The sequence below is a fragment of the Hevea brasiliensis genome, chromosome 3 (assembly GCF_030052815.1).
Source record: "Hevea brasiliensis isolate MT/VB/25A 57/8 chromosome 3, ASM3005281v1, whole genome shotgun sequence".
Taxonomy (NCBI): Eukaryota; Viridiplantae; Streptophyta; class Magnoliopsida; order Malpighiales; family Euphorbiaceae; genus Hevea; species Hevea brasiliensis.
Genome location: NC_079495.1, coordinates 111,796,584 through 111,808,327, shown reverse-complemented (window position 1 = coordinate 111,808,327; position 11,744 = coordinate 111,796,584). Strand labels below are relative to the sequence as shown.

Sequence of the window (11,744 nt, the reverse complement as noted above, 5' to 3'; positions counted from 1 at the left end):
AGAGAGAAGAACAGAAAGGAAGAAGGGAGTTTCCAGCATCTGTATTTGGTTAGCCGATGAGATGTTGCAAATGGGCAAATTTTCTTTTTATCATTTGAGTTAATGGCGATGGCCACCAGCAGCCACGTTGAAATGGGTAAAGCTTATCCATCAATGATCATCTGCTGCATGAGCACCATGCAGATACTGCCAGATCTCCCTCTTTGTCTCTCTCCTCTTTCCTACGCGTGTCATCAACTAATACTTCTTATTTCCACCACCTTCTCAAATCTCAACTCGACGACTATACTCTCTCGCTTTTCTCTCCTCCTACATTAACCCATTACAGGATTCATTGATGCCCGCCGTTAAACCTCTATAATCAGGTACACAACTAAGATTTTTCCTTTTCTTCACAGGTTGGTTCTTGCTAGCTACTAGCATCACTAACTGTTTTCGAGGAAAAATAATTTTGGGAAGGGAAATTACACCCATCAAAGTAATTTCCTTTTCTTCTTTTTCCACATTTTTATATTAATCAGTTTGTATTTGCTTGTCTCTTTGTCTACTGGGTTAAGGTGATTATTTATGGAATGAATAATTTCCTTCCATTTGGTGTTCTTGATTGTTGATTAAGTCTTTCACTTTCATAGGATCCAAATGACTTCTTTACAAGATTTTTAAGGCCCTTACAATACGGTGGTTACCTGTAACAGAGAATGCCTCTAAACTAGTAAAGGGTGTTTAGTTCACTTGTTAGGCCTGTTGGCCACAACTGATAGTTAATAAATATCTAAATAAGTAAATTATAATATTTGTTAAGCTTTAAAAAATAAAACTAAAACTAATATGGTACTCATCAGTTACAGTTTGTATCAACTCTATTTTTAGAGTTATTTCTTATCAGCTAATAGTTGAATTGGTTTTATTTTTTATTTGATTATATTATTTTTTTTATTTAACTTAAAAATTAATATTATTAATATTTTTATATTTTTTATTTATAATTTTAACATTTTAACTAACATATTAACTTTGTTGAAATATTTTTTATTAACAACATAAAATATAAAATATTTATTTATATCTAAAAACTTAAAATTAATTATAAGTTTTTCTATTAACAATAATAATTACTTTATTAAAGTTATTTAATTATTTTAAAAAATAATTATTTTTTTATTTCAATAATAAAATAAATAATATAATATAATATATTAATAATTATATATTTATTTAAATAATATAATAAATAATATAATATAATATAATAAATTTATAATTTTATATTTATTTAAATAATAAAATAAATTATATCATATATACCCTTATTAGTCATTTTACACATAACAGCTAAATATAATTTTATAAAAAACTTAACATAAAACAACTATCATCAGCTATTAGCTAACAGTTATCAGCTCTATTCAACAATTAAACTAAATAGGCCCTAAATGTTTCATCAGATGCCTTCAATGGTTCTTTCTCTTATTAGGGTGAATATGATTTTTTTTCTTTTTTTCTTTTTTTTTTTTTTTTAAGTTTAGTTTATCTTATTCTTTCAGTTTTTCCCCTCTTTGTTTTCTTTGCAATCATGCAAAAAGAAAAGCAAAAATCTTTGATTTTGTAAGTAATTATAATGAACATGATAATGATTATAGAAAATGGATGAACAAATATAGATGGTGAATGGAATATATGAAAAATTATGTAACTTGTGACATTATACCTAGCAAAATTCAAAGAAGCTAGGACTTTCAGTTAGATGTCTATTGGCTTCTTTCGTCCTGGTTTGACATAAAGGTAATTTGATCATATAGAATGGAAGACCAGGCTATGGAGTGGGAGAACCGGGGATATGAAGGAAACAGTGGAAAGGTGAGCTGGATTTTTGATAAATGATTGGCTTTCGGAAAGAAGATGTTGATTACTGGTTTTGTCTTATCTTCTGCACCAGTGGTTCTTCCACCTCTTGTTGTTATCTCAGCACTTGGGTTTGCTTGTTCAGTCCCCTATGGACTTTTCTTAGCAACCTATGCTTGCACTGAGAAGATCATGAATAAATTACTTCTAAGTCCCAGAAATCCTATTATCGTGGAAGATGGTCTGGAAAAATATGGAGGAGAAGATGGAAAGTTTGGGGGAAATAATGATATGGAAGAAGAGGAAACAGAGCTAAAAAGAATGGCTGACATGAGGTTTGTGCCGGATGAGAAGGGAAATGAGGATGAAGTGAATGTTTTGAAGGGTTACATTTATGCTCAAAAGGGAATTGAGGAGGATGAGAAAGAGTTCTTGAATAATAAGGATGAAACTGTGGAGAAGAATGGATGTGATGTAGATGTCAATGAGGATGTAAAAAAAGAAGAAGAAGAATCATCAAAAGAGATTGAGATGCAAATTGAAGGAATAAGGGAAAAAGGAGAAAGAAGATCCACCAGTAGCAAAAAACATGGATGCAGCAGAGGAGACATGTGGAGTTATGATAGTAATTGAGGGAAAGGAGAACAGTGGCAGCAATACTAAAGAGGAGGAGGTACCATTTGAAGTAACAAATGTGGCTGTAGAATTATGTCAGGGAGGAGATAATGAAGACAATGAGGAATTAATGAGGGAGACTAGAAGACTAGTAGAAAAAATTAGGGATGAGGGTAAAGCTGATAAAGGAGTGGAAAAAGACAAGCAGAGTGCAGAAGATTTGCACAGTGGTGTAGAGGAAGGGCTAACGGAAACCAATAGAAATGTCAAAGAAGCCACAACACAGTTAGGAGAAAGAAATGCTTATGGCCAGGTTGGCATAGAGGCCAGGACAATTGATCGCAGAATAGAAGAAAATGGTGACAAGGTAAATTTACTTGAAACTGTGGAGGTGGAATGGAAGGGAGCTACAGAAAGAGCACCTGTTGTCCCAAAGGAACAAGTATTTGGCAAAAGAGCTGATGATAACATTAAAGAAGAGGAGAAGTCTGCAGGAAGAGCACAGGAACATATGGTTAAACATGGCAAACTAGATCATCAACTCAATAGGGATGAGGAGATTACAATTTCTTCAAATGTAGATGCAACAGAAATTGCAGATGAAAGTGCATTCAACTTGTTTGATGATAAAAATGCAGCTGACCTGCAGAATTCCTCTGTAGATTATGGAACGCCAGAAGGTAAAGTTCTGCAATCTACTCTGAAATTTATATTGCAGCCAATTTTCTTCAATGTCATTAGGTTAATTCATTAATCTCGTCTATGAACTTAATTATTGATGCATCTTCAGGGAGTGAGCAGCCAGGTTACAAACTCAAAGAAAATGCTGATTCCTTGGAACTCACTATTCCATCAAGGGAACATGCGCTGGAACATAGTGGAATTTTTGATCAGGTATGATGTGCTACATGTTATATTTCAGATCAAAAATTTTTTTATTAATTTATTTCTTTTAGTTAAATAAAATTAAAAAAGGGGTGAAGTAAATGTGATGCTCATACTTTGGCCAAAGGATCACTTTGGACACACTCTTCATTCTTCAAATTGTATTATTTTCTTAGGATCTCAACCTTTGTTTTGGAACAAAAAAGGCCTAGCTTTCCCTCTGTGTTAAATAAATCTGCTCATTTTCAATGTATATATATATTTTGCCTTGTTTTATCCAGCAAGCCTTGCCTGCTGTGTGCAGTTAATTGCGTTTTCTTCCATATTTCCTGCTCATGCTCAACATGGAGTTCAGGTTTTATCACCCGTTATAAGCATGGGTTGATGTTTAGATCTTTACTGATAAGAACATTAGTAGTTTTATTTGGCTGGATCCTTTTAACATTAAAATGTTGGGGGCCAATCAGTATAGTTTGTAAATTAAGAAGAAAGTGGATAAAAAGCAAGAGGGTAAATTTCTGCCGCTATACACTATCTGAATGCCCTCTGCAATTATTGCTTGAGCATAGATTATTCAACTCAGAACATACTCTACTGTAAATTTTCCTTTCTAAAACTAAGGTGAAGCATGCATTTATGTAATGGCTGTTGAAAGTGATTACAAGTGCAAGAGTTAAATATAGAGTGAAGTAACATTATAGAAGAAGCAGCCATTTTGCATCCAATTGGAAATTATATTCGACTCTTTTTCTGTCCTTATCTTATTCTGCTGCAGGTGCCTTATAGTGAGGAGAATATATGGAAACAAATTGATGCAATGCGCACAATACTGGGATATACAGCTGCACGGCATAGGACATGTATTGAGGAGGTTAAGGCTCTTTACATTTTCACTGGAGTTGAGCCACCTGCCTCATTCAAGGATTCCTCTGATCTGGTGGAAGTCGGTGATAGACTTAGGTTTCTAATGTCCATTGTTGGAGTAAAATAAACACTTAGTTTATCGGTATATCAAGAACTTGATTTTGTATGTTTTACAAGTATTTTCATCCTATGAGGTATAGTTGCTGTGCTAATAATGTGAATTTTGTTGTATGTGCAGTGTGAAGGTTTTTTTTTTTTTTTTTTTTTTTTTTTTTAACTTACAGAAGATGGCCTCCAATGTTTGAACTCTGTAGGCTGTTGCTATTTCTTATCTTTTTGAGTACCAAGTGGTTGTCACCATGCAGCCATGCAGGTAGAAGTAGAATCGGCTAAGACCATGGAGAATGAAGGTGGGCAACAAAGTATAGATAATGCTTTTCTCTATAAACTTGTTTTTTTTTCTTTCCTGGAAAGAAGTGGATTTCTGAGGAGCTGACTGTTTCCTTTCCTTGGATGCCAAAATTCTGAACTGGAGAGGGACCGATAACTCAAAAATTCCTACTTGTTTAACTGCTTCATTGAAATTTACCTTAATCACTCCAGCTAGAGGATGGGAGATGAAGATACCTATGTGTCTGCCGCTGAAAGGGCCTGTAGTTGGAAAACTGGAAATAGCCCATCAAGGATACTTCCAATATGCATTTTGGTCTTTTACTTGATCCCTTTGAATATGCCTGCTTCGTAACCTTGACTTTCCCATCATAGCTTTGGCATTTCTAGATGGAATAATGCCTTTAAATCATCTGTTCAAAAGTCTAGTCATTTCCATAAGAAAAAGAATTTGCTCATTTTCTGGACAGAGAATCTGCTGATGTGGTTTGTCACATACAACCAATTAATTGCTAACCTAATGGCTAGAAAATGCAATGGAACTTGGGACTTGGATCTAATGCTTATGAAATGATCCAAATCCAATTATTGCAGTTGAAAGCATTAGCTCAAGTTAGGATTAACATAACTAGCTTTATTCACTTAAATTTGCTTTAAATTTAAAATATAAAATTATAATTTCATCACATAATAATCTAGAAATGACTTTACTTTTATATTGGCTATCAATCTATCACAACTATGACATTAAAATCACTTTAAGTAATTAAAATTTTAAATTTAATTTATAGTCAAAATTAATATATCAAAATATATAATTTAATTTTCATTTAAAAATAATAAAATTATTATAAAAGATTATTTAAATTATATAATTAATCAAATAGTAATCTGACACTAGAAACGTCTAACATTTCTAATTATTTATTTGATTCAGATTTAATTATTGTTAAAAATATATCTTATAAAGTGATTTAAATTGAAAAATGGGAAATAGATAGTGATTATCATATTTAATAATTTTTTCAGTTAAAAAATTACATAAATAAATATATTTTTAAGTGTCAGGACCCAAAATTCTGAACCGTGACCGGCGCATAATGTAAGTATTCTTGAATCATGCAAGCATGCAAGCCTTATCAGAGTATCTTGAATGAATATATTGTCACTTACTAATCTCAAAAATAGACAAAATCCAAATAAACAAAATGCTGAATAAACATCATAAATATCCTATAAGTAAACTGCGGAGTCTCTATAGATTTCAAATAAAAACTTAAACTGTTCAATAAACTAAACTAATTATTAGCCCGAGAAAATATGAATTCGGGCATACCATGTAAACAAATTAAAGTTGTCCCTCAACATGAATTCGGGCATACCATGAGAACAAATCAAAGTTATCCCTCTCCAGAAAATGGACCGAATATTTGGATCAGCTGCAGAACTCTACCGATCCAAATGATAAATGCATGAGAAAACGTGGTTTGAGCTAGATGCTCAGTGAATGATAATTATAGCACACAACGGAATAGGAACAGGCAGACGCTATTAATTTCACAATAAATTTTCTATTCAATAAAATTATGTTAATGCTGTCAAAATCATTAATAAAATAATTTCATAAAACATATATATAAAATAAATTCATTCAATAAAAATTTTTATGGTACAGTGCACCAGGGTGATGATACCCCACATCACCAAAGGCCAGATGGTAAGCGCGCTACCAGATATTAGATACCTTCCTCCTCATTCACAGATATCAATGCATATGATACTAATGCAAACCATAAACTATAATGATGCATGACTCGACAATGCAACCTAATACCGTGATAGTCCACACGGCGGGGCCAGATAACAGAAACAGATACTGGGCACATGTACCAATTCAAAATAGAAAATCAATTTGTACAAATCAATCAAAATCAATAAAAAATTTCAGATAGCAAATAATAACTGATAGTGCAATTCAATAGTGTATTTCAATAGTTTCAGAGAGTCAATAAAATCAAATCAATCTAAAATCAATTCAGTAACACATCGGTAAATTTTATAGTCAAATATCAATCAATATAAATACATTAAAGGCCTGTTCCTAGAATTCTAATAGGTCTAATGCAGAGATAGTTGACAAAATCAATTATTTAATCAAAATCGAAATAAAATTCAATAATAAAATAAAACTCTAGAAAATCACATATAAAATAATTATTAAAATATTGATTTAAAATTTCATTTAATAACAAACTTAATGCTAAGAAATTTTAAAAGGGACTAAAACGGTGCCATGTACTATAATTACCACTCACCTGGAACCTCCAAAACAGTAGTTATTTTCAATTAAAGAGAAACAATTTCAGCTGACAGAATGAATATTTGAATCTCCTACATACCCAAAATATAAAAGAAAAATATTAAATAATAATAAAATAAGATAACTTTAATATATATATATATATACACGCAGGGACGTATTCAGTGGACGTGGACGTGGATGAACAGGGGACAATGACAGACAAAGGTTATATATATATATATATATAGGAATTGGTGGATATATATATATAAAATCTAAATTCAATGTTACTATTAATCATGATCAACCCAATTCAATACCAATGATCAAACAGAAAATAAATTTCTAAAGTAGTTGTAACAAATCAAGGAAAAAAAATAAAATCAAATTCACCCATTATTGAATAAAGAATGAGAATTTTTACCTTGAAAACAGAATTGAAAGTGATGAATAGAGAAGTAAAAATTTAGGGATTCTCTGCGCACATCAAATTATAAATAGTAAATTTTTTATATTTATATACATATATATATATATGTACATATATAACAATAATTTAAAAGATAATGAAAATACCTGTTGAGAGTATTTGATTGAAAAAGGAGGTGACAAACAGGTTTTGAGAGCAAAATTTAGTAGAAGAGATGATTAGGGTATATTTATATTTCAAGAGTTCTATTAAGTGTAGAATGTGATAGGAGTTATTATTGAACTGGGTTGTTCAGATTGCAGATATATATTTAATTTCAAAAATAATATATATATCTAAAAATAAATAAGCAAACCATCCAATAAAATATGTATATTTTTTATAAATATATTAAATTATTGTTAGCTAATTAAAATAAAATAATAATAAATAATAAATATATATGGGTTTTCACATTAAGTAAAAAAAAAAAAAAAAAGAAATGGCAGAAATTATAGAGGTCAAAATATAATATTAATATTATTACGTGTTAAAATGAAGGTATTATTATCCTATTGCTAATAAGCGCTAGGGACGGAGATAACACCGACCTCGAAACAAAGCTTGGACCAATTCTTTCTGTCTCTTCGCTAATCGCTCCTTTCTTTCCAGTAGAGAGAGCGACGTAACTCCAATTGGTGTGAGGCTAATTAGAGATGAAACTTAAAGCCTAATGTCACAAATCTCACGAAGAAACCTTGCCTAAAAACTGACCATAAATTACCTTAAATTTTGCTTAAATTCGGAATTAGTGTCCTGAACCTGGGCAGAAATGACCACATGAACAGTGTTTGGTTAATTATGCATAACTCATTGTAGAAAGCTCCAAATGACCATTTTTTGAACCTATGGAAATTTTAGACATTGTAGACTATTTTTCATGAGATCAGAAACCCTAATTCTGATCCTAACCTAATCAAATTGCTAGGCCAATTTAGTACCTCAAATCTGCCTGATTCTGAACTAACTTAGAAATCCTGGACAAATGGCCATCCAACCAGTTTTAGCAAAAAGGCCATAACTTGAACTACAAAACTGAAAATGTAGTGATTTAAAAATCAAAATCTTCATAAGACCTAGAACTACAACTTTGATGTTTTGGTCAGAACCTAGAACTAAATGCACCTTAAGGAAATTATTAGGACAAATCAGGAATTCAAATTTGGAAATTTTTGCACCTGGACAAATTAGCCATTTGACTCCCGGATAGTAATTGAATCATAACTCCCAGTAAAAAACTCCAATTGGGATGAGCCAAACTGATATAGAAACTTAAGACTTAGGGCTACAACTTTGGTTTAGAAACCTTACTCAAATTCTGAGTGTAAAGACCTCAAATGTGAATTGTAAAACTGACTTGAAACTTGGAATTTTAAAGTTGTAGGGTTTATGAGTCTAGATTGATTAAATGGTTATAATTCACCCTATACAGCCTCAAATTTATAAATTTTTAAACTTGTGCAACTGTGAGACACGGGGGAACAACTCATATGAAGAACACTAAGCCAAATTATTACTATAACTAGTCCAATTAGTTTAACAAAACTGAGTTCCAAAATCTGTCATGTTCTGGAACAGTATTGGTCACTGGACCAGTACTTGGTTAATTGACCATAACTAGAGCTATAAAACTCTAAATTAAGTGATTCAAATTGGAAACTAAACTTAACACATAAAGGAACAACTTTTATTAAGATTATATCATTAAATGAGGGCTAGAACTAGGTTGAAATTGGGTTCAAAAGTCAAGAAGTGAAACTATCCAGAACCCAAACTTTATGAAACTTCATAAGTAACTTAAGTACATATGATGCAATTGTTGGATTAGTTATTGAAAATGTTTTGGATGAGTATTGAGACATTTTAATTATGTGTTTCAGTTGAAAAAGAGCTTTCCAAGGAAGGAGAAAAATTGAGTTAAGTCAAGATAAGTTAAGAAGGGTTGTGCACAACTAATCCTAATCCTTTGTTTTTTTCAATTAGAAATTGTTTTGAATAAGTTTATATGGATGATTATGATTTTTATTGCATTGAAAATTTTAAATTTGAGAAAGTGGGTGTTGCCTACCCTATAAGGGAAATTTATGAATGAAATATGACTATTGATTTGCAATGAAATTATTTGAATGACATTATTTGGATTGGTTTTTGAAACCACACTTGGCATGACAATTTTTATTGTGTTCCTTCTCCATCTATGGAGTTGAATTTGATTATGTTTCCTTCCTCTCTGGCTTGCCAGTTGAAGTTGAGTTCGGATAAGTACTAATATAGCTAACTAGCCACCTCCCTCATTAATTTCGGTTCGTGAGGTTATAGATTGCTTTGTTGTGGTGTACAATACGGCATTGATTGAAAATTTTGTGTCATAACCTAAGTTGTGTGAATTGTAGCAACACTAGTTTATGAAATTATTTTGATAAAATGGTATTGAAAATGTGGATGTTAGTTCATAATTTATAGAAATGTGAATGTTGAAAACTCTGGTTTACCCCTTTTGATAAACTGTGTTTATATTAAGTTTTAAATTGTAGTTATGCACCACTAAGTGTTTGCTCAGCGATAGCTATTTCGTGTTGTCGCAGGTAAAGGGAAGGAAGAAGCTGCAGAGTGAGTAGCATTGAGCAGGATAGGACATAATTTCGGGTATATATTTTAGATATACCCTTGTATATTCATTTTGATGTGCATGTATCTGTATGTATTTATGTGTAGACTTTGAGAAGTAGTATAAAAAAGTTTTATAATGTTATTTTGATTATTTTGGTATAATGTAAATTTTTATAATATTAACTTTATTATCTCAATGAATGACAATATTTAAATTCTTTTGAAATTCTGTAAATGATGAACTAATTTCTTTGTGAGGGAATTTATTGAGAATGAAATGAGATGAAATGAGTTGATTGAGCTCAATTGATGATTGTTGTGATTTTATAAATTGTTTTCCCATAGGTTATAAGAACTGTTTATTCCATTTTTAGCCGGCACCATGCCGAATTTTTGTAAAATTTAAAAATGTTAAATTAATTCCAAATAAACATTATGACATCAATTTGAATAAATTTTCCTTTAAAATTGTTTTTCTCATCACACTAAATTTAAAATTTAGAATGGAATTGTTTTAAAATTTCTTGTAGTATATTTAATGGATTATCGGTAGGCGAAATTCGATAATTCATTACGTATACTACGGAATCATGTTATACTTTACAATGGGGTAAGGTGTGACACATATGCCTTGGAACACTAGAGAGCTATTTGATTTTCTTGATACTCACACTTTCTACATTTGAAGCCTAAGTGCATGATCATCCCTACAGGAGGGCGAGCATTCGGTTCAAATCGAACCAAATCAAACTGAATAAAATTAAATCATAAAAAATAAAATTATATATTTTCGAAATTGAATCGAACTGAAATAGATAAAAAACCGAATCGAACAGAACAGCTCTATTTCGGTTTGGTTCGATTCGATTCAAACTGATCGGTTTTCATTTTTTATTTTTTTTATTTAGACTTAATTTTTAAGTTATTTGATTGATTTTGACATTGATTTCAACTTAATAACCATTAATAAATGAAATTAAATAATTTATATATATATATAATTATATATAATTCATAAATTTTTTATAAAAAGAAATCAAATAAAAAATCAATAAAACTATTTGGTTTGGTTATGTTTAACCGATTTTTTATCTTTAAAACCGAACCGAATTGAGTTATTTTAAAAACCAAACTAAATTACCGAATTAAGGTGGTTCGATTTAATTTATTTAGTTTGAATCGAATAATGCTCACCCCTAATCCCTACGGGATGTGAATAAATGAATATCATATTTAAAAATTCAACCTGCACTGTTTCCAAATTTGGTTGACTTGTATGCATTGCTTCCCTAAGTGAGTGGGGAGTCATGTCTTCAGTACAAAAAATAACATAAAAGAATGAATATTGAAACACAAAACAGAGATCAATGACAGACAACATATCCATATTTACTCAGTTCCATCACATCTTTGTTGAACAGGAATACTCATTACATCACATCTAATCTACTTAACATGGAATCATTTTAATCAGGCCTGATGCAAAGTCTAAAAGAACAAAAACCACAACAGCAATTATAATGGTAACAACAAAATGCTTTTACTTGAATGGAAAGGCATGAAAAAAAATATAAACATTAGAAAACATTTGTGAAATTCTTGCAGCCAGAACCTGAAAACTGTTCAAGCATTCTTTAAAAGATCTTTTCCTTTTTTTGTCATATAAAATGTAAAATTAAATTAAAAAAAATGCGTGACAATAAGTCCTGAATGCAAACCCTTGATATTGAGAACACACGAAAGAAAGATAGAAGTGTTCAGGCATCA

The 11,744-nt window shown here is 30.9% G+C and overlaps 2 protein-coding genes across 3 annotated transcripts; both read left to right on the top strand.

Moving 5' to 3' along the window:
• Positions 1 to 4,468, top strand: LOC131178769 (uncharacterized). Of its 2 annotated transcripts, XM_058144628.1 has the most exons (5): positions 1 to 365; positions 633 to 712; positions 1,800 to 3,137; positions 3,248 to 3,351; positions 4,118 to 4,468. In XM_058144628.1, exons 3-5 carry the CDS (start codon positions 2,432 to 2,434, stop codon positions 4,331 to 4,333), a joined length of 1,026 nt encoding a protein of 341 aa, XP_058000611.1. In that variant the 5' UTR covers positions 1 to 365; positions 633 to 712; positions 1,800 to 2,431; the 3' UTR covers positions 4,334 to 4,468. The 2 variants fall into 2 exon arrangements, with proteins under 2 accessions (XP_058000611.1, XP_058000610.1); XM_058144627.1 differs by lacking the exon at positions 633 to 712.
• On the top strand, positions 1,801 to 2,392 carry LOC131178458 (uncharacterized). The gene is made up of 3 exons (XM_058143424.1): positions 1,801 to 1,857; positions 1,900 to 2,334; positions 2,387 to 2,392. The coding sequence occupies exons 1-3, from the start codon at positions 1,801 to 1,803 to the stop codon at positions 2,390 to 2,392; spliced, it is 498 nt and encodes a 165-aa protein (XP_057999407.1).
• Positions 4,469 to 11,744: the final 7,276 nt, after the last annotated feature.

Excerpts from the sequence above, each read along its gene's own strand:
- LOC131178458 (XM_058143424.1), top strand. The coding sequence starts at position 1,801 with ATGGAAGACCAGGCTATGGAGTGGGAGAACCGGGGATATGAAGGAAAC. Across the intron at positions 1,858-1,899 it reads ATGAAGGAAACAGTGGAAAG|ATGTTGATTACTGGTTTTGT; the intron begins GTGAGCTGGATT and ends TTCGGAAAGAAG.
- LOC131178769 (XM_058144627.1), top strand. The coding sequence starts at position 2,432 with ATGGATGCAGCAGAGGAGACATGTGGAGTTATGATAGTAATTGAGGGA. Across the intron at positions 3,138-3,247 it reads AGATTATGGAACGCCAGAAG|GGAGTGAGCAGCCAGGTTAC; the intron begins GTAAAGTTCTGC and ends ATGCATCTTCAG. Across the intron at positions 3,352-4,117 it reads ATAGTGGAATTTTTGATCAG|GTGCCTTATAGTGAGGAGAA; the intron begins GTATGATGTGCT and ends ATTCTGCTGCAG.